General features: G+C 40.2%; 1 protein-coding gene across 31 annotated transcripts in view; it reads left to right on the forward strand.

Moving 5' to 3' along the window:
- ELAVL2 (ELAV like RNA binding protein 2) overlaps positions 1 to 22,717 on the forward strand; it is a 258,364-nt gene extending 235,647 nt beyond the window's left edge. For 25 of the 31 annotated variants that reach the window (XM_078384900.1, XM_078384899.1, XM_078384907.1 and 22 more), the window contains 3 exons: positions 5,686 to 5,911; positions 17,782 to 17,820; positions 19,948 to 22,717. In XM_078384900.1, coding sequence (XP_078241026.1) covers positions 5,686 to 5,911; positions 17,782 to 17,820; positions 19,948 to 20,278 — 596 coding nt within the window. In that variant the 3' untranslated portion in view covers positions 20,279 to 22,717. The remainder of the gene's footprint in view (positions 1 to 5,685; positions 5,912 to 17,781; positions 17,821 to 19,947) is intronic. The other 6 variants (XM_078384912.1, XM_078384901.1, XM_078384906.1 and 3 more) reach the window with 1 other exon arrangement.
- The last annotated feature ends 632 nt before the right edge of the window (positions 22,718 to 23,349 follow it).

Below are 23,349 nucleotides of genomic sequence, written 5' to 3' on the forward strand. Positions count from 1 at the left end.
TTTGAGACCCCTGATCTAAACGCTCTCATGTTTCTTCGATCCCCATTTTCTCATCTCATCCTCTTTCGCAAACCTCATCAGTTCACATTACCAAGACTTACAAAGGCCCACCCCTCCACTCTCTGACACCAATAGAGGTTTGACAGCCTTACCATCTCCTGAATCAAAGACTTTGACATCTAAATCTCAACATCAATCACCATCTTTGGACTCCCTCTTCTGAAGTCTCGCAAGAATCACCCTCCAACCTACCTATTCCTGATTCAGACATAGTGGATAATCACCTTCCTTCTCCTTCTGAAGACTCCTATTCTCAACTCATTCTCAGAATGGCTAAATCCCTTGAGGTTGAACAGCCTCCACCTCCAAAGAAAGATTTAGTGTTTGACGACGTCAGTCAGGACAAGACTCTGCCACTCAGTCTGGCCTTTATACCAGCTATGCAGGATCTAGTGAAAGAGTCCTGGGACAAACCACCGTTCTCTCTCCAAATCTCCAGATAAGTGGGAAACCATTATAAAACCCATGGCATGGATACATTTTTCCTGGCAAAACACCTGATTCCCAGTTCCATCATTGTGGAATCAAACCAATCTCGAGCCCAAAATAAATCATCTCCAACAAATAGAGAAGGCAGAAAATTAGACATCCCGACCAGGCGCCAATACTCTCTGACATCCTTCATTATGAGAGTGGCCAACTACCAGGCTGCCATGGGAGTCTATCACAGACAACTTGGGAATATAGTTCTCCCAATTCTACAGTCAGCTCCTGAAGACTCCAAAACTGTGGCTCTCAATGTCCACCTTGAAGCTTCCACACTGGTGAAGCAGCGGTGAATTGCTTCTCGACACACAGCCAATGCCACAATGGCTACCTCAGTTGCACTCAGATGCTATGCCTGGCTTCAGTGGGCATTTCAAACGACACTAAGTCACGTGTAGAAAATCTTCCCTTTGATGGTGCAGGTCTATTTAATGAAAAAGAAAGGTAATGGATAATTTAGACAAAATCAGAAAGACAGCCAGATCCTATTCTACTCAACAACCATATTTTATTTATTTGTTTGATTGATTGATTTATATCCCACCCATCTGGTCTATACAACCACTCTAGGCGGCTTCCAATATAACATAGGCGAGCAATAAAATAACACAAAATTACATAAATCATTGAATGACAGTTTACAACCCAAAAAACAGAGTAAAAAGGCCTCCAGAACATCTGTCCTCTGCAGCATTTGCCACTTCCACAGTGGTCTTTACAAACAGTACTCAACGTCCTCACTCAGCCTCCCTTTGATCCATTAGCCACCACCAATTTCAAACTTCTTTCTTTAAAAACTTAATTCCTCATGGCCATAACATCAGCCAGCGAACTAGCAGCCCTTAGAACAGATCCACCATATCTTCGGTTCCACCCTGACAAAATTACTCTATATCCAGATGTCTCCTTTCTACCTAAAGTATCAGAATTTCATCTCAACCAACCTCTGGTCCTTCCCTCTTTCTTTCCATTTCCAACATCGGACCTTGAATGCATGCTCCATACAGTGGTGCCTTGAGTTACGAACATAATCCATTCCAGAAGATGGACGGAACTCAAAATGGTCATAAGTCGAAGCACCATTTCCCATTGAAATGCATTGGAACGCAATTAATCTGTTCTAGAAGAAGAAAAAATACCCCCCCAAAATAAAATAAAAATAAAACGCTGCAAGCCCCATAGGAACGCACTGGGGCTGCAAAACAAAAACAACAGGAACAAAACAAAAATAAACAAGGGAGCAAGCCCCATCGGAAGGCACTGGGGCCGCAAAAAAAAAAATCACCAAAAAACAAAACAACACAGCACAGAAACATAACCTCCCCCCAGCCCAAACCCACCCTGCAAAACCCACCCAGAACAGGCAGTTTTTAAAAAGCAGAAAGCAGCACATTGCTCCAGCGGCAAGTTGATGCAAAATTTTGCAGCTGGAGCTGATCATAACTCACAGTGGTCATAAGCTGGGACATTCGTAAGTCAAGACACCACTGTACCCTATATGTTTGATGCTCTTTCACATTTTGTGTTGACAGAACTAAGTCTTTCCAAAAATCTCCACGCCTGTTCGTCTGTTTTCATGGCCCTCGTAAGGGTTCCCCAGCATCCTCACAAACTCTATCCAGATGGATAGTTTAAGCAATCACCTTAGCCTGTGAACTGGCATGGAAACTGCCACCGGACATTATTAAAGCCCATTCCACCAGGGCTCTACTGCTTTTCTCTGCGGTATAGACATCTCCCACATCTGTTAAGTGGATGCCTGGTCAACTCCCTCAATGTTTGTGTCTTACTACCGGCTTGACATTAGAGCAAAGAATGAAGCTGGCTTCAGCAGTGCTGTTCCTACCTCCTTTTTGACGTGACATCCCACCAACCGATAAGTGAGCTTGTTACTCACCCAATTGTGTGCATTCACAGAGACTATGAAGAAGAAAGAGAAGTTACCTATCTGTAACCATGGTTCTTCGAGTGGTCCTCTGTGAATCCACACATCCCGCCTGTCCTCCCCTCTGTCCGTCACATTGTCGTTTCCATCTATTTTTCTGACAGCGACAGACTTCTTTGGAACTGAGGGAATGTTAGGCGGGCGGAGCATGCACTCCACAGGGGAACGTCCCACCAATCACATGTCTTTAAGCTCTAGAAACTTCCGAGAGGTCCTGCGCAGGTGCAGAATAACCCGATTGTGTGGATTTACAGAGGAGCACTCGAAGAACCACGGTTACAGGTAGGTAACCTCTCTTTCTTCTTGGTTCATGGTTTGTCAAGGTTGAAGAACCATGAATTTATGAATATTTTACTGATGAACCATGAATTGGTTTGTCAGTGCCAGCAGCTATCTCCCCCACTGGGCAGCTTCTCCACTGCTCCTCCCACAGCGGCCACAACCCCCCCCCCCAGCACGCCTACAGCCATCAGCACGGGCAAGGGCTGTTGGCATCGGTTACTGCCGCGCTGGAGAGGCCCTGGGCAGTGGGAGATTCCCCTCAGCAGTGACGTTGCGGGCGGGATAAAGCCTGGGAGAACTAGCCTGCAAATAGCCCTGGCTTGCAAGGGACGGCCAGCCCAGCTTCTGGCAGAGTGTAAGAGGCCTGGCAACTGGGGGGATCCATCGGTATTGGGCGGAGAGGGGGGCAAGAGGTGGGTTCCCTGGCTAGGGAGTCTCTCCTTAATAGGCTTCCCCAGCTGGGGAGCAAGACCTTCTCCCCGCCGCTGCTGCGCTGCCCTTCGCTTGCTCTGGTTGGCCACATTGTTCCAGAGGCTTTCCCATCGCCGAGCTGAAAGGGGGAATCCGTAGAGGTTTCCAAGGGACGGCCTGCCCAGCTTCCGGTGGCACATTAGAGGTCCGGTGGCTGGGGGAAGAAAGGCAGGAGCCGATCCCTTTTCCAAACCGTAGGGGCGAAAGAGCTAAAGAAGCAGCCTCTTTGCCACCAACGGTTTGAATTTCCCACCCTTTTTCCCTGCCTTTTTCGGTCCGTACGTCGAAGCTCCGGCCGCAAGTCAATCCAAAATTTTGCGGCTGGAGCAAAAATCTGTAAGTAGGGCCATTCGTAGGTCGAGACTCCACTGTACAGTATATGTATGCTGGTTGATGGAGCTAAGAAGAAATTCTGCCTTTCTGTATGGTTGGTTCTTTCGCAATAGAGTTCTTCACCTTTTTCATAGTATTATTTTGTTAAATAATATTTAACACTGGACTGTCAGGTAGTTTAGAAGATGTGGTGTTTGTAAGACCTGCTCCCCTGCATAGGGGGAAATTCCCAAAATGGAACCTGAGGTAACTTATCAAACTCTAGTCTGACTCAGAGTCTATTGTGCCTATCAGCTGTAGGTGCCAAGAGGCATCTGTGCAATCATTCCCTCTTACACTGTAGTACTCTTGACCTTTTGGATATTGCTCTCAGCAGTTGGGGTGGATGAATTGGCCAACAGGAGTAGAGAGGATCCAGGCATTAAAGCTGCATACCGTTTTGACTAGCAAGATTGTTGTTAGCTTTATCCATAAAGCCTATTTACATGTGATTGCTTCCCCCACTTCCACAAACTAATAGGTGAAGGTGCAAGAGGGTTTTGAATTTGATGTTTAGGTCCCAGTTCAAAACAAAAATTGTACATGCTAAGATTAACTGCATGAGAACATCAGGCAAATCTTGCTTAATCAAACCAACAACATATCTGGTCCAGCAGTATACTTCTCAAGTTACCAGCCAAAATGCTTGTGCAGAGAGAACAGAGATCCAATCTTGGATCTATTTTTAACCTTTCTCTTTCTTACTCAGGTGCTGATGCTTTCCTGCATTTCAGCACCATCTGTTTGTTATGTTAATAATGACCATTATGCTTGTGAAACAATCATTACCTACGTAAGCATGGCAGATTCTTTTGGAGAGGCTGTCTTGACCCGGTACATATTCAGTCCTCCATATAACTTTTTAAACTTGCACAGATTAGAGAATCAGTGGCAGTTGTTGATCAAAACTAACACTCATGCATCTAAAAATAGACCCATTCATGCTTTCCTTCTGCGTCTTTTAAAAAATTCAAAGTTTAATTAGTAAACCTGATTTAAAGGGGCTTCTGTAGATGAACAATGCATCCAAGATGCTTTTGTATGGGTGTTATCGATATAGTGTAAAATTTACGTAACTAATTTAAAATTGGGGTGGATACTGTAACCCATATATCAAGGTTGTCTACCTAGTCCCCAACACTTCCCCCCCCCCCCCAGTCAAGAGAGCACTGGCATAAAATGGAGTTTGCTCCCCAATGGACTACTGGAATATGAGTGCACATTTTTATACTATTGGGCATGGCCATGCCTTGGATAATTTTTTTTCCAATTGGATGTCAGTTCCAGTTCCTCTTCGTGATGTCCATGTATGCACACAAAAAGGAGGCTTTTGCCTATGCAAACACTGGTTTGGAAAGTTAGAGTCATCTGGTTTAACATTCTCTACCTTGACTCTAGGGTTTGAGACAGAGGTTTCTCCCAGACTTAACTGGAAAGGCCAAAAATTGAACTTGGGGACCTCTGTTTAAACAGCAGGTGCTTGGAATTGCTTTGGGTGTAGAAAGCCTCTCAGACTGTTTCCTGCAGACCCTTCATCTAGGTGTGTGGGGTCTTTCGCCTTGTAAATGTGTCTTCTGTTCCCACAAAACCCCAAGCAGCAGTCAGGGATTATAGAATTGGTCAAAAACATCTGCCCAAGCTTCCTATTCCTGGCTTAATCATAAGGGCTGCCATTATTCTGAGTGCAGATCAGCTTGTATTGTACTGTATATAATTTCATACCTCTGTTGTTTCATTGTTCCTCCTCAGTCTTAGCACCAAAGCATAAGATAGTGTACTATATGCACAGGCATTATGGCTGTCACAATCAGTGCTCTGGGGTTTTTTGCTTATTGCAAATTTTCTGTAGAATATGTAATTGTGATATAACCTTCTTCGGTGCTGAAGCTGCTACTATCTTTCATTGCTTCCTTGTAGCTTGTTGGTTAACATACACTATACAGTTTTGTGTTTTATTTCTATTTTGCTCTGTTTGATTCTGTTTTGTTTTGTTTTTGAGATGGAAATGAGCTGGTAGAGACGCTGGAAGTGTGCTCCAAATGAGCAATGTGCTTTCTACTTCATTGCAGGTGTTTCGAGGGGCGTGGGCTTCATCCGATTTGACAAGCGGATTGAGGCAGAAGAAGCTATCAAAGGCTTGAACGGGCAGAAGCCACCTGGTGCCACAGAGCCAATCACTGTAAAGTTTGCCAACAACCCAAGCCAAAAAACAAATCAGGCCATCCTTTCCCAGCTGTACCAGTCTCCAAACAGAAGGTATCCAGGACCTCTAGCTCAGCAGGCTCAACGTTTTAGGTAAGTGGGTGTGTATCTTGTCCCATGTAGTCTTGCCTTACAGTCAAGAATCATCCTCAGACCAACTTATCCTTTCTGGAAGAGGGCTTATGTTTCCTTCCCATGAGAGTTGTCAGGTTTTCAAACTTTTTGCATCTAAAAGCTATAGCAGTAAATACTTATTTAAAAGCACTGCCATCTGTTGGCAGCTATAAACAGATGAGAGAGATAGTTTAAGCAGCTAATTAGTAACACTTAAACAATGGGGAACATTCTCTTTCTAATTTGCTTCATGAGGGTTATTTTTAATCTTCTGGAGTAAGCAGTTTCTACTAGTTCAGACAACTTTCTCAACCATATGGTAGGATATGCCCAAAACTTTGCCATAGAAGAATTCTGTTCTCTTCGATCTTGGAGTTATTGTTCTGCATGGTACCATTCATGCTTTGCAGCAGAAAGTATGTTTTCAGCATTTTTTAAAGTGGTTTGCCGTTTTTGTGTGTGGGTCTCTGTTCCTGTGACACTGAGCTTGCAGCCATATGTTTTTCTCTGTGATATTTTAGTGTTCTGAAAAGGACAGATGGTGTGAATTGAAACAAATACTGTGTTAATCTACATTCATTAACTGCTTAGAGCTTTGTATGAGTTCAGTGTTCAGTGAGGGGTGTTTGTGTTTGTACACTTGCATATGTATGCTTGTTCTAAACTTGATGCTGTTTTGCTTCAAGATCCATTTTCTCCTGCTTAAGAAAGGCTATGTTTAAAAATTTGGAAGAAACTATTGGGTATTAATCAGGAATAGCTGGTAGTGAAAATGGAATCGAAGAACTGATTGTATGAATTACATACCAAAATGCTCAGATTAAAAAAATAAAATAAAAATAAAAACAGACCTGAAAAGAAAGCAACATAATTATAATGTGTTTCAAGCATCTGGCTAGTAGCAGGTTTAATTACACAATTTAATGTAAGCAACCTTGTTTGCATTTTGTGCCTTTAATTAGTTCACCCAAAAAAGCATTCATTCTAAGTGTGCCCTTCTCCTGGAGCAGGGGAAAAAAGGCAGTTTCTTTTATTCAGTATTCAGTGGATTTTCCTAGTCTTCCCATTTTTTTTTTTTGATTTTTTCTTTTAACAAAATAATAATCTGTCAAGCCGCTGAATATTGAATAAAAGAAGACTTGCCCTTTCTCCATAGGCAGACTGCCTGCTCCAGTACTGAGTGCCGGGGCAGAGGTAGCACTGCTCAGAAGAGGAATTCCAGAATGCACTGTGCCTGAAGTCAGGTCATTGGGGAATTGCTGCACTGACATGAAAAGAGGTAAATAAACATATGTAGAAAATGGCTAGTGCCAGGATTGGGACACACAAAAGTTCTGTGGCCCTGAGCAGTCTTTGTTTAAAACACTAATGGTCCAGCTCTCCCCATATATCACCTATAAGCAGTTTGTGAGTGGTAGGCACTATGCTAGGAGTGGTGGCAACTTAATTCTGAAGGCAAAAGAGGATCTCTAGTATATAGACTTGACTTTGCATGTTTAGTACAAAACTTTGGTATGAATCTTAAAGCTGTCATAAATTATTGACTTGTACTTCTTTAACTAGTTAAACAAAGCAGGGTGACTATACTCCTACTTTACTTTTTTTACTTTACTTTATTTAGATTTATACCCCACCCCTCTAGACAAAGTCTACTCGGGGCGGCTTACAAAAAATGATAAAATACAATTGAATAATATAGTTATTAAAACTTAATAATACAAGCAACTAACTAGTGGATATATACATTATCAAGATGGGAAATTAAAGAAACGAAACAGTTAATTGACTAGAGGGCAGGCCTGCCAAGTTTTTAAACTCCTATTTCTCCTTTTCCCTTTTAAAAAACAAAAACACAATATGCTGGACTTTATTGCACAGAGCACTTTCAGCATCTGTCTGGTGTATAAGAACAGGGTTTTGTTTTGTTTTTTGTTAGATGACATGAAGAATTATGTGAGGTGGGTTCTGTCCATTGTCACTGAGCCCTAATTCTAATGTTCATCATGTTTTCTCCCAAACAAGATCCTGAATCAATCCAAAGTTAAACAAACAAACAAATAAGACATACTTCTATCAATCAACACCATCTTTCCCTCTCCTCTTTTGTGGAAAGTGACAGGAACAGTGAAGTACTTGTTTCTCCCCCCGGAATTACAACTACTGTACAGAGGCTGTGTGTCTCCTCTGCGTCCCTGAGCATTATGATCTGGCAATCTGTTGCTCTGTGCACCAAGGTGAAAAAGAGGGAAAGGTCAAGCCTCATTGTCCCTTGTCTTCCCACCCACCATTGTTTTTGCTTTCTGTTGTCACTTTCCAGCTTAAGGGAAGGTAAGAACTGGGAAGAATAGTACAAGGAGATATTAGTTAAGGGAATTTAGGAATGACTCAGCTTGAGTGCAATCTAGGGAAGAATTCAGTGTCTTTGAAAGAAAGTTTCTCATTTGAGGCACGACTTTAGGAGGCCCTAAAATCCTTCTCTGCATCTGGCACAGGAAAACCTCCAACCTATGACCCGGAAGGTACTTTAGCTAATTTGTGCAGAGTTTACTTCAAAGTGATCTGCTTAGAATTGCAGCCTGGATCTAAAACATGTAAAGTAAAATGACTCTGCACTTTAAAAGTAGAGAGCTTACACAGGCATGTTTAACTAGATCTTTGTTTAAGGCACAGGATTCCAACCACATAATGCCCCCTGCAGAAAATGGACTTAGATGCTGAATTGTATCAGCATGGGTACCTGATCGCAGAATTGTTCTTGTACTGTACTTTTAGAATGCACACAATCACACCACTAGCACTTGAGTGCATATTTGTGGTGGCATATCATTACATTCAGTGTCCAAGTAGCACAAACAAGTTCGTATTTTATGGGTAAGGCTAGAGCAGAAGCACCAAAACAGTGCTGTCCTTGTTTAGGAGTGTTCTGCAACAATGCAGCCCTATATTAATGAGTGACTATCCTAGTATATGGTATATTTTGAAATACAGAGAATTTTCACAGGCTTTGGAATCTGGAAATGCCCTTTAATATTTTGTTATCAACATGATATGGGAATTGTACTTGTTCATTTTAAAGTAAACTCTTGTTTCTAAGAATAGTTCCAGTCCAATTTTTTGTACTACCATTAAGGGATTGCAGTCATGTATTAGATGCCAAATAAAACAGATCACCTTGCTTTTTTACATAATGGCTGAAATCCTGATGCTTAGTGTGCTTAGTCACACTACAAGAGGCTTACTGAATAGGTGGCAATTGGTGAGAAAACTCCTCTATAAAGTCCATTGAGTCAAATGGGCATTCTCTAGTTGTGACTTAGAACACTAATGTACATTGCAGCTTCAGTACTAAGTCACAACTACAGTAGGGCCATTTGAATCAATTACATTTACAGAGTTGATTCACCAATCACCACTGATTCAGTGTGCCTACTGTAATTTGACTTCTAGTTTGAACAGTTATAGAAACAAATGGGAAGACTATTTGAAGGCCTTGACTTACTATAGAATTTCAGGTCAGTATGTAAAAAGCAAATCATTTTGGTTTGGATTTGAGTTGCCCATATTATTCTTTTTCTTAGTCTGCTTTAATGAAGCTAGCATATATGCATATCTAATACAGTCTGGATGTAGAGTTCTTAAATTTGGATGCCCTAGTTGCTTCAAATAGAGATTTTTTGGTACAGTATGTCATTATCACTGTTGGAACTAACATATACACAGATTCCTCTCTCTCTCTCTCTCTCTCTCTCTCTCTCTCTCTCTGTGTGTGTGTGTGTGTGTGTGTGTGTGTGTGTTTACAAGTGGTGATATTTCTGGGCATTCACAAAACTATTTTGATAAGAGTTTGCTGAATTAAAGATATTTACTGTAACATACTGTACTTACAAACTGAAACCGTAGAGAAAGCAGGAACGTTGGTGAGTGACAAACTTTTCAGAGTTATACCAGATCATTTGAAAATTAGATTGTATGTATCCTGTGTCTTCTGCAAGGAAGTTTCAAATACAGTATGAAACAGAGAGAGAGAGAGAGAGAGAGAGCATGTTCGACAGGGTCAGCAGTGAAATGAGAGCAGCCTCTGAGAGCTGCAGATGTTTTAAAGCAAAAAAAAAAAAAAAAGCAAAATGTTCTGCTTTTATACCACCCCATAGCACTTAAAGCACTCTCCGGGCATTTTACAAGTTAATTATGCGGGCTACACCCCCCCCCCAAAAAAAAGTGAGCTGGGTACTCATTTTACCGACCTCGGAAAGGTAAAAGGCTGAGTCAACCTTGAGCCAGCTACCTGGAATTGAACCCCAGGTCGTGAGGTTACAGCAGTTTAACCACTCTGCCACAGGGCTCTAACAAGAAATAATAGCATAACCTAGAGAAGCAATTTTTCCCTCACACCATTTTCAGTTCTCCTTTTAAAAACTGTTCTATTCCCATCTATCCAGCAAGGTTCCTTTGCATAATATTTCACTATAAATTCAGAGGTACATTACTGTGTATACACCTTAAAATTTACACTTTAGAGGTTTAGGAAATAGGAAGGAGCTTTGTCATACTGGCAACCTCTTTTTCACTAGAAAACAAAATATTTGTAATTAACTAATTTATTCCATAGGCTGATACCATCAAGTGCTTCACATAGTCTTCCATTTGTTTCTGTAATTGTGCAAATTAGATCATGCATAATTACCTAGACGCATTCTGTCTAATATGGAAAATTCCTTATTAGACGCCATAGGTGCAGAAACTTTGTCAGAAAAGCATAGGCTGCCAGTCTCTGTATTCACTCTGTATTCAGTCTTTGTATTCAGTATGGCTGAACAGCAATGAACAGGGAATAGTGGTGGCGAATATATGTGGAGACCCCTTTGCAGCTGGCTTTTTAGTGGGATAGTTTGGTATATAATATAGAAAAAGCATAATTGTTTTTCTTGTACCCAGCAGATGCTTCTCTCTTAAATAATAGGACCAAAACAGTCTTGATCCTTGAGTCCTTTCTTCCCTGAGGTAGTTGTAATGTGGGATAAATTAAATTCCTTTCAATTTTACCAAAGTGCCTCGACTTGAGAAATCTGATCTGTTCCTTGACAATAAAGCTTTCCCAATAAAATCGCGATAAAAATATGATGATGAAGTCAGATATTTTATTTATCAAGTCAAAGGCTTGTAGGCTTGTGCCATTGATACATTCTTTTACTATGTTGTTGGATGTCTTAAAATATATATTGACATCTTTTCTCACCAAAAGGATCAGCAAGGCAAAGTAACACAACTCATTTTTAAAAATATTCTTGCATTTCAAGTAAATATCAATACAATATCGAATGTATTATAAAAATATTTCAAAAGGGATGATTGCATTTGCTGAGGGACATGCATCAACCCAATGTAAAGCAGATTTTGAAACTTTTAAATCTCCACAGAATGGGTGAGGAAGTTCTTTTGTACAAGATGCAAACGGTTGAGATTTCCTTGTCCATAGTAAGACATTACAAAACATGAATGGATACCATTCTGCATTGCATTGTACTACATCTGGCAGTTGACCTTAAAATAAATACATTTAGGATTTGGGGGACGGGGCAGGAAGCACCCCCTTGTCCTTTCTACTATGGATGTCTGTACATCTATCCCATGGAATGTCCTCAGTAAAAGGAGCTGAAGTAAGAAATGAAAACTGAGGGAAAAATCTGCATGGACCAAAATGCATGTGGAAGAGTGCACTGCCTAACATTTCCTGGTTGACAGTACAGTGGGGTCTTGACTTAAGAACGGCTTGAGTTAAGAACATTTTGACTTAAGAACCGCTCTCATAGGAAAATATTGACTTGACTTACATACTTAGATTTGAGTTAAGAACTGAAAAAAAAAACCACGCGGGAGGCAGGGAAAGTGCAAAATTTGAACTTTCAGTTAAATGTTGGCCAGTGAAAAGGGTGCCTGTCTGCTTCCTCACTCCTCCCAGCATTTAGAGAGTGGATTGAGAGACAGTCTTCGGACTGCCTGGTACTGAACTGCCTGGACTGTATTTTCCCTGCCTTCCCTGAACCTTTCTTGACCTAAGGAAAAAAGAAACAAAATATCCCCCTCTAGTGGTCAAAGGCGGAATAGCAGCTTCCCATTAGTTTCTATGGACAGAAAAGAGCAGATACGGATCAAATGGTTTTCAATGCATTCCTATGGGAAATGCAGATTTGACTTGAGAACTTTTTGACTTGAGAACCACCTTCCAATACGGATTAAGTTCTCAAGTCAAGACCCCACTGTAATGAAGTGCAATATTGGCGCCAGAGTGAATGATGGTGAATACTAGTTTGTCCAGAATGTACTTGCCACCTTAACCTGCTCGTAGGTTGGGGTGGAAAAGGAAGATGATTTTTATAAAAGAAAAATCTGGGGTATAAACTGATGACTGTCTAGCTAACTCCACAGCTTTAGTTCAGGTGTTGAGACCATTTAATTGATACAGTTCCAGTTCAGGTTCAGATTCAACTGAAATGATTTGGATTTGCTTCTTTTTTAAACCAGTAGAGGTCCAGTAATGTAGTTAGTATCCATGAAACAGTTGTTTCATTTTCTCTTTTGCCTGATCCATTTTTAAATGTTAAGGCACATCATAATCAGTTCCGCTACAGGGTAACAGATCAGATCAGTTTTTCTCCTATGATTCTCAACTTTTGGACATAAGACGGGGGTGGGGGTGCTGCTGTATTTGTGGTGCCACAGATTTAAGCCATCATTGATGCCTTATTTAAAAGAATAACAAATTGGTAGCCAAAACTGTAGGTCAGTGTTCAAAAAGAACAAAAGGTTTCAATTTAGGTTAGCAGCAGCCCATCATATTTCCATGGTCATGCCCTGTTTCTCAACTGGTAGGCTGCTTTTCTATATGGAGTAGTCTTCTGGTTGACATTACACAGGCACTTTCTATTTTAATTCATAAAATAGTTTGCATTCTGTTTTAATTCATAAAATAGTATTCATTATCTCCAAGCTCTTTTTGATCCTCTTCTTGTTACTTTTGCATCCGTTTGTATATTGAAATTACACAGGCACTTCGTTGTAATTCATAAAATAGTTCACATTCTGTTTTAATTCATAAAATAGTATTCATTCTTTCCAAGCTCTTTTTGACCCTTGTCTTGTTACTTTAGTATTAATTTTACTTCATTTTTGCACCCCCTACCAATCTGAGAGCAGCTTAAACCTGGTGGTCATATTCTGGTTGTATTGGCATTCATGACAGTTAATGCTGGTGCCAAGATTCTGTTTTAAATACAGTTCGTCCTGAAATGGAGTGTGAAAGGGAGTGAATATTTCTGAGTTTACTTTCTGAACTCGGTCACACTGTTGGAACTGAAAACTCTGTTGCTTACCTAAAGAGTTCATATTTAGGAGGAAGTTAAGAAATGTAGGTTCCTTTGCTCAGTTTATGCTGGTATGAAAAAAGGTGTTAGAGATAAGTGTTTACTGGTTCCCCCCTCCATTCTGACATCTAATCAAGAGTATACATAATCACATGTCACATTATTAATAAACATCTGAACATTCCTAGGGCACAAATAATTGAGGTTTCATAATTATGAGTTCTGTCTAGCTTTAGGTATGCTTTTGGAATACAGTGGTGCCTTGACTTACAAAATTAATCCGTATTGGAACGATGGCCGCAACTTGAAACTTTCATAAGTCGAAGCAAAATTTCCCATAGGAATGCATTGAAAACCGATTAATCCATTCCGGCTGTTTTTGGTTCTTATGTAGAGGCACCATTCTTAAATCGAAGCATTAGTTCCCATAGGAAGTAATGCAAAGCCAGTTAATCCATACTCTACCACTAGGGAGAGAATTATTCTTCTTTTGACCTAAGAGGAACTTAGGTTAAAAAAAGGGCAGGAAAGGAGGGGGAGAAGGGAACACCTTTTAACCCAAGCACCTTTTAAACAAAACCAGGCATCTTTTAGGTTAAAAAAAGGGCAGGAAAGGAGGAAGGGGGGGAGGGAACACCTTCTAAATAGAACACCTTTTAACCCAAGCACCTTTTAAACAAAACCAAGCACTTCTTAGGTCAAAAAAGGAGGGAGGGAACACCTTTTAAACAGAACATCTTTAAAAACAAGCACATTTTAAACAAAACCAAGCACCTTTAGGTTAAAAAAAGGGCAAGAAAGGAGGGAAGGAACGGAACAATGGGGAAAAGAGAAGAAAGAAAGAAGGTCATCACTGGGGTTTGTGCTGTTAAGCACAAAAAGATAGGAGAAAGAGAGAAAGAAGACAAGGGGGGGAGAGTTTGGAGTCTAAAACACATGCTAAACCAACACATTTTACAACAACGCATTTTAAATCAAGCAAGCAACTTTTAAACCCACCCACCCACCAACACCTTTTAAAACAAAAGAGAGGTCACTTAGCTTTCGGTGTCTTCTGGAGGAAATCATGGTGACTTCGGGAAGGTGGATGGTGAGATGATCATCACTGCAAGGTAGAGGTCCCCTCCTCTAGGTCATCTTCTCCAGGGGCTCCCTGCCGCTGTCTCTTGGCTGCATCCTGGTGAAAAATCTGTCCGGTTTCATCTGCTTCATCCTGTGCTGCAGAATCTTTCTGAAATGGCTGACCACGTTGTCATTCATCATGTCCAAAACTCTTCCTGACAACAGTCCTGCTTGGGTGGTGCGTCTCGAAGAACTCCTGGCACTCGGTGCATTTCTTGCAGATGGATTTTATCTCCTCGTTGCTAACCTGCGGTGCCTCTTCCTCTTCCTCTGTGGAATGCTCCTCCACAAAAGCCTTCTGCTGCTCGGTTTGCAGTTCTGCAAGTTCTTCTGTTGTCAACTCCTCTTTGTGGTCTTCATCCGGCTCCTCTACATCCTCTTCGTCAACATCCAGACCCATGTCTTCACCCATGGAGATGATGTTCCTCGCCACCTGTGAATCAGTCACCTCAGTGCCACTGTCTGTGGCACATTCTGGCCACAGTTTCCTCCAGGCTGAGTTCAAGGTCCTAGTTGTGACATCTTGCTAAGCCTTGTCAATGAGTCTGACACTGTGGAGGACATTGAAATGTGTCTTCCAGAACTCTTTCAGGGTCAAGGGTATCTCCGCGGTGATATTGAAGCACCTGGTGAAGAGTGCCTTTGTGTACAGCTTCTTGAAGTTGCTGATCACTTGCTGGTCCATGAGCTGCAGAAGAGGTGTTGTGTTGGGGGGGGGGAGAAACTTGACCCTGATGAAAACCTTGTTGAGCTCATCCACCAAGGATGGGTGTGTGTGCCAGAGCGTTGTCCATCAGAAGAAGGCACCTCTCAGGAAGCTGGTTGTCTGAAAGATATTTCTTGACAGTGGGTGCAAAGACTTTATAGAGCCATTCCATAAACAGCTGCCTTGTCACCCAAGCTCTTGTGTTGGCCCTCCGCACGACAGGCAGTATGGCCTTGTTAACTTTCTCTCACTGGAATGGGCGAGGAGTCTGGGAGTGGTACACCAGCAGAGGCTTGATCTTCAGATCACCAGTGGCGTTGGGACAGAACAAAAGGGTCAAACTCTCCTTCATGGGTTTGTGGCCCGGCATTTTCTCTTCCTCCTGGGTGATGTAGGTTCTCCTGGGCATCTTCTTCCAGGAACAGCCCTGTCTCATCACAGTTGAAGACTTGCTGGGGAAGGTAGTCTTCTTCCTTGATGAATTGGGCAAACTCCAACTTGAAGGCTTCTGCAGCATCATGGTCAGAACTTGCAGCCTCCCCATGTCTTGTAACGCAGTGGATGCCACTTCTCTTTTTGAACTTTTGAAACCACCCCTTGCTGGCTTTGAATTCTTGTGCTGCACTTCTGGAGGGGTTTCTTTCCATTAAGTCACTGTGCAGCTTCTTCACTTTTTTACAAATAATGGCTTCACTGATGCTTTTCTCTTTCAGCTGTTTCTCATTCATCCACACCAGTAAAAGTTTTTCCACTTCTTCCATCAGGGGTGGGCTGTTCTTTGCTAGGATTGCGACTCCTTTTGCCACATCAATGTCTTTCAAGACATCTTTCTTCTTTAAGACGGTACCAATGGTTGACTTCGCCGTCTTGAATTCAGTGGCCAGTTCAGACAAACACATGCCATCTTCATGCTTTTTGATTATGTCCTTTTTCATTTCAATGGAGATGATTTTTTTTTTTTTTGCCTTTGCTCTGTTCTTTCTTTGGAGCCATGTCTGTTCAGCACACCACAGTACACAAACCCTAAAAGCCACAGAATCTAGCAAGCATTATTCCAGCACAGAACTCCTCATCACAAAAAGAAAACGTAGAGGGAGAGAGAAGACAATGGGGGGGCTTGAGTCTACAGTAAACTCCATTTTAAAGTCTGGTTGCATCAACAAGCACCACAGCCCCTCACAGAATATTTTCTAATTTTAAAAGTGACAGACCTTGGAGCCACATTTTAAACACACATTTTAAAACAAAAGAGAGGTAACAGTACACAAACCCTAGAAGCCACAGAATGCAAAAATAAATAAATAAATTGTACATTTTAAAATTGCAGTCTAATTTTCACATTTAATTTTAATTTAATATTACAGTCTACTTTTCACATTTCAAATCCACACTGTAAGGCCCATCAGAGCACAGAAACATAACCCCCCACCTAGCCGTACCCCCCCAGCTGTAAAAAACCCTATACAGTATAGTAAATACAGTGTATGTACTTACCCAGAAAAGGCAGTCTCTTTGTTGTTTTTTTTTAAAAAGTCAAAAATCCAAAAATAAAAAAAGCCAAAAAAACACCACGGTCCGTACAGTACGGGGCCAGGCAGTACCAGGCAGTCTGAAGACTCTCTCTCTATCCAGTCTCTAATCGCTGGGACGAGCTAGGTAGCAGACAAGCAGCCTCTTCGCTGGCCAATGGTCAACTGAAAGTTCAAATTTCGTGCTTTCCCCGCCTCCCTGCATTTTTTTTCTCATCCGTAACTTGAAGCTCCAGCCGCAAGTTGAAGCAATATTTTGAGGCTGGAGCTTTTCGTATCTCAAAAATTTCGCAAGTAAGGATGTTCGTAAGTAGAGGCACCACTGTATATCTGTTGATTTAAGGATCCAGCTGAAAAGGTGAGGAAGGCAGATATTTGCAGCTGTGCACTGAGTCACACAACGTGGGTGCAATAATAAATGCCTAGTCTGGTTTGTTAATCTGTGGCAATTTGCAACTGAGAGTTTCACTGACAAAAAACTCCAAGAGGTGTAACGAATAAGACTTTGGCCAGTGATACTTCCGGTCAGAATTAATGTCATCACTTGATCTTCTCTAAGTGCAACTAGATCTTGAACCAAGCTAAGGTCTAATCATTTTCTCAAACCTTTAAGTATAAAAATGCTGAAAATGGGTTAAAGAAAATGTGCAGAAGAATTAAAAGTATTTTCCATCCCAGAGGGCTTTCTGATAATGGAGTGAGTGTTGACAAAATGTAGTCCTTACCATAAAAGATTTCTGGAAGGATCACTGTATAAAATGATTCTCCGAACTATTTTAATATGAGTGTTCTGTCACTTTAAAAATGCTTAATTGTCTTGATAATGCAGAATTTAAAGTCTTGTTTCATGTCCTGAGGCTGAGCTGCTCTTTTACATAAATACCTAATGGAAATTTAATCAACCCCAGCTTTGTGGGAATCCTTGCAGAGTCTCCCTCTCTCTCACTCCCTCTCTCTTCCTCTCTCTCTGTCTCAAGGCTTTGGGTGGGGAGAACACAGGTAATATATATGATTATTACATCTGCAGTCCTGTAAACCGATTCTATGAGAAACTGTTCAAGATGAAGTTGCAGCTTACCCTTGAAGGTAAAAGACATAGAGACTGAACACTTTGCTAAATATATTTTGCAGGTTGGACAATCTGCTCAATATGGCTTATGGAGTAAAGAGGTAATGAGGAATTGTGTTAAATAATGGAAATTATTGTAGTATTTGTACCTTTTAAAATTCTATAAATGCTTTATTTTGAGTTATCCTTGCATGTTCAGAAATCAAAGGTGTTTTTGTCTCAGTGCATCATTTCCCCCTTCCTGCCTTGTCATCATTTTTATTAATCATCATTTTGTAGCATTTTAATATTACTTGTCTGCCTAGTTGTCTGATTGTCCTTGCATAGTTAGTGTCTGGCTTTTAATGACCTGTATGTTACTTTTTCAATCAGTCTTTTAATTTTGGAACAACTGAAACTGCATGTTAACCTTTGAGACAATATAGTGAGTCCGTTTCCAGGGCTAATAACATTACATGTTTGCAAGCAGGTAGTGAGGACCTATATAACTGGGGATAGGGGTAAGGATATACTAACACTGACACAGAGGTAGGGAACCATTCACTTTCCACTATAAGCGCTATAGTCTTTTGCCATTGGTCCTCTACAGGGAAACAGGCAGAATAGGAATTAAAGAGAGAGTTAGGCAGGCCAGCCGGCTGGCTGACTGGCCAGCCAGGGTTGAAAGGAGTGATAGGCAAAAGGTTCCCTACTCTTATATTATATAATTTGGAATGAGTAGAAGTGGAAAGGTATCTAGAATATCTTTATTACATGTAGGGTGTTCAAAGCATTTCATGTGAAATATTAAAGTGAGAACCTTACATACCTCTTTAGAGTAGAGCAGTATTTTTTCCATATTTTATTATAATGGGATGGTGCAGCACCGAAGTGTCAAGAGTAATGTTTCCCCTCTGGATGAACTAGATGTGATTTGGCAAATCTGCAACCTTTTCTCTAAAAAAACACAGCAAAAATAAAGCTAAAGATCTAGATAACACACCTTCCAGTTGCATTAAGGCAACTTATTGAGTTCATGGCTGTGATGAAGGCTGCAAAGTTAACACTTCATTTTGAGTGATCCGACAGGAAGGCAGAATACGAATAACTAGCAACTAATATATTGGGCTGCTAAATTTTACACTATATGTGTCATTGTTAATGGCTTTTTGGAGGGAAAATGTGGCTCAATTCTCATTGTACCGTAAGAGAGAGGGGAAAACTTTAATATAGGAATTGAGCAAAAAACAAAGCCTAAAACCAAGGCCCAATCACTGCCACTGCCCTTTTCAAAGAAAGAAAGAAAGAAAGAAAGATTGGCAGCTTCTGTGCTAAACCTGTATGTGAAAGCAAAGAGCAGAATAATTAATTTTTTTGGAACTGTAGTTCCCAGCGAACATAGTCATTGAAGTTATAATCTTTACAGATTATCTATCCTATTTCTGAGAGGGAGCGCTGTTTATGTCACAGATAGCATCTAGTAAGGTGTTTTTAACCACCAGCTTCCCAAACATCACAGTCGTCGTGTTTCTCAGAAACTTGATAGCTGTATTAATGTTGTCAATGAAATTTGGCAGTAAAACATTCTAAAAAGTCAGGAAAGGGACCCACCCAGAACAGTAACTCATGCTGAGATACAGTGGAGGACTTCCTGGGGAGAGGTAATTTTATCATGTTTCGGCACTTTGTAGTTGGACCAGTTAATTAGCAATAACAAACCTATAAGGAGTTTTCTCTGGATGTAGATTAATTTCTACTCCCTTAATCCCTCACCATATATACAGATAACTGGAGATGATATGAACTGAAGTGAAACAACATGTGGTAGGAGTAAAGATTCTCCAGCCCTGAGCAACACTCAGTGGAGACAAACAACATGTTGACTTAGTCCGAGAAGACTCTTATGGGGACGTCAGTTAATTTATTTTTCACAGTGTGCTGTTCTTTTTCTCAAGCCACACTATTGTAAATTATTTCCTAATCACTGTGCTGTAGCATTTAACCTGTTTTGGATGCTTAAAAAAGAAAAAGACAGCTCTGACAGAAGCAAAGGAACAAACACGTACTTGGTAGAAATGCCCATAGAAGTTAGGCAAAAAGGCTCTTGGCGTAATGTGTTCAGCATGTTCAAGTGGTAGGAATAGACAGCATTTCTAAATTAAGTGTTTTGAACTAGCCTTTTCCTAAAGATATTTCTCTTTTTGTGTGTTTGTGTGTGTGTGTGTTTCCCCCTCCTTTGCACTGGTTAGTAGGTTTTCTCCAATGACCATTGATGGAATGACCAGTTTGGCTGGAATCAATATCCCAGGACATGCGGGGACTGGATGGTGCATTTTTGTGTACAATTTAGCTCCTGATGCAGACGAGAGCATCCTGTGGCAAATGTTCGGACCCTTCGGAGCTGTTACCAATGTGAAGGTTATCCGCGACTTCAACACAAACAAGTGCAAAGGTTTTGGATTTGTGACTATGACAAACTATGATGAGGCCGCCATGGCGATCGCCAGCCTGAACGGATACCGTCTTGGAGACAGAGTTTTGCAGGTCTCATTTAAAACAAACAAAACGCACAAAGCCTAATGAGTTGCCCCCAGCCCAATTTATATTTGAATACTATTCAACAAAGGCAAGTTAAAAAGAAACTTTATACATTAGTAAATGTCTTTGTAAGTCAGTGTTGAGAAGGGAGGGGGGAATAACAGACTAGCATCCTAAGAAATATGCGAGATTTTTTATTGCTAGTGTTTGAATTAAAACTTCTTAAATATCTTATGTTTGAATATGGACAAAGGTACAGGGTTTTTACCTGTCACAATGCATTCTATTGCCTTCTTTGAAGAAGGCGGACCTTTTAAAATGTTTGAGCTAAGGGAAGAAATTTCTTTTACACGATTGCCTTGAACCTGTGAATAGATATTGAGGCTTTGTGTTACAATCCTTGGTTAGTTAGTCTTATGTTGTGTTTGATTTACACTTTAATGCCTTGCTGTTCAGTCTGTTTAAAAAAAAAGTGTTTTCAAGTTTACATTTTTATTTATAAAGTTTAAAAATATTTATTTTGTAATTATGATTTGGGTTGGGGAAGGGGGGTAGTGCATTATAAAAGCTTATTGTAAGATTAATGGAGAACTTTTCGTAAAGCAGTACCTTGCCAAAGAGATAAGAGCCTCTTTGATGTGGGTTTAAAAAAAACAAAGCATCTATTTTTATAAAAAAGAGAAAATTTGGAGAAACTTTTTACAGGTCCTGGAACAAATATTTTGACTTGAATACTTTGAGAAATCTCTTCATATGACACCTAGTGAGCTTTTAAAACTTACCAGGAAATTTGCAGCGGTTGGGGGAAAAACACTTTAGAGAGATTTATGATGTAGAAATTCTTTAGAGACCTTTGTTATTCAAGAAGTGGAATCACTGGGAAAGCACGGCTGGTTTTGATTTTGTAATCGTTGGTGCAGTCTCTGAACATCCTGGTTACTATGTGATAGGTGGCTCACATTAACTTGTGATATTGAAACAAAAGAAAAAAAATTAAAGTATGTAAGAGCAGGCAAGAAATTTAAATTAACTGAGATGGGGGAAAAAATCTGTTCTTCCTATAGAATTCCCTTCAGATAGAGCTCATGGTGTTTAGTGATGTACTTGCAGTATTGTTTGAAGAATTGTTTTGTCTTAAAGAAAAAAAAGATGTTTGCACATGGTTTGCACACGGGCAGACCAGGAAGAAGCAGTCTTGCGTTGGATATATTTGAAGGCATTTTGGAAGTTACGTTCAAGGCTAACACCTGAGCTTTGTGTAATGTAAATAAGATATTTAGTTTATGAACCTCTTTTCAGCTAATATATTGAGTTCTCTTCTGGTTTTTATTTCTTTACTTAACATGCCAAGTGATGTTCAAATTTTGAATGGTTTTGTATGTTTTTCTTTCCTTTGTAAATGGCATTAAGATTGTTACTTGAGGTCTGCTTATTCATTTTTGTTGTCCTGGGGACTTGAATTTACAGTGTATCAGATACGTTGCAAATTTTGTCTGTAGATAGTCTAGCTTCAGCTGTTTATGGTGATGCTACATTTTTGTTTATAAATATGTTTGTGGTAAAAAAAATGAGTATAACCATAGGTTTTGAACAAATTCCTTACATTTTTCATACCAGAATCATAAATACCTGTATGCTATTGAAATTTAACTTTGTATGATGCTTAAATCACTTATTTGGGGAAATAATAAAGTCTTTACCATGTATTGAAGAAATTTAAGGTCAAAAAGTACAAATATTTTCTGATTAGCATCTAGCTTATAATAAATTTTTTAAAAGCTGAAGGCTGCAGTGCCTTCACCAGGATGCACTGACAACTATATAGTTACGTCCTGCTTTTTGTATAAACTGAGATGCTCATAACGCTTCCCCTTAGAACAAGCAATGTGCTATGCATAAACATACTTGTACATGATCTTTGCAGTTGCTTTCTGATTATTATTTTTTAAACAAAATTGTAGTTATAAATTTTCAGTATAGTACAGTACATAATACTGTGAGAGAATAAAGTGTGTTAAAGTGACAAGCGATTTCTCATGCTAGACCCATTCAGTGCTACTCAGATCAATTGGCCTTCTGAAAAAAGACACTCATCTTTAGGTGTTGGGCAACTGTTTTGCATTAACACAAACTTTCTGTGCTTCAGAAAGCAAAGAGCTCCATTCTGGTGGTGGGGATACCATGGCTTCTTTTCTTTGCTACTATTTACCACTGTAGCAGAAACAAAAAAATAAAAAAGGCATTGGTGAGAAGGCATGACTATTGGGCTTCACTTTACACTGTTTATCAGAGCACTTAATAAAATGTAAGGCTGGTATTTATTTGAAGTTGTACAGTATGACTTAATTCACATCTGTTGGAGTAGAAAAAATATATTCTGTTGAGTATTTAAAAGAGGCTGTACATGTTTTCTTTTGTGTTTGGATCCTTTGTACTTTTTCATGTTCAGTACATCAATAAACAAAAGTTGAAGGGAAAGAACAGTGTGGTGCAGAGATATTTACCATTCATTTTTGTTTTTTGTTTTTTATTGTACTTTCCAGAGTGCAAGTCCACTCTCTCCCCCACAGATTTTAAATGTAGGTTCAAACTTGTACCTAAAAGAGCAGAATTCACTCTTCCCCCCCCTCACCTACCCTCCAAAAATCCCTAATGGTGACATACTTTTTTGTTTAATTTGTTAAAGTTTTACCAGTATGTTAAGCAGGTTTATAGTCTGAAATAGTCATGTTAACAGTGCACCCCCACATATGATGGCTATTTCCACTCCTGCATCAGTCCTACTGCCCCCCAGTCTGGACTGAACAGTTTTGGCATCCCTTGTCACAGAGTAGTTGTTGGCTAGAATTGGTGAGAGGTGTACTAAAACAACAGACTCAAATTGCACAAAGCAGTACCGGCTACTACTACCTCAGTATCACAAGAGCTGTTTTTCTGAGCCAGAATTCCCTTTACGGTCTTTATTAGCAAGTGCAGAACTTTTGGCCTTCCAGAGGTTTTGACCTGTGTCTTCCATCAGCCACAGTGGGATCCTGGTATAGTGGCACCTTGGTTTACAAACACCTCAGTTAATGTAATTTTCGGTTTATGAACGAAAATCCATTGACAATAAT

Source organism: Pogona vitticeps, chromosome 2 (assembly GCF_051106095.1).
Source record: "Pogona vitticeps strain Pit_001003342236 chromosome 2, PviZW2.1, whole genome shotgun sequence".
In the NCBI taxonomy this organism is placed as follows: domain Eukaryota; kingdom Metazoa; phylum Chordata; class Lepidosauria; order Squamata; family Agamidae; genus Pogona; species Pogona vitticeps.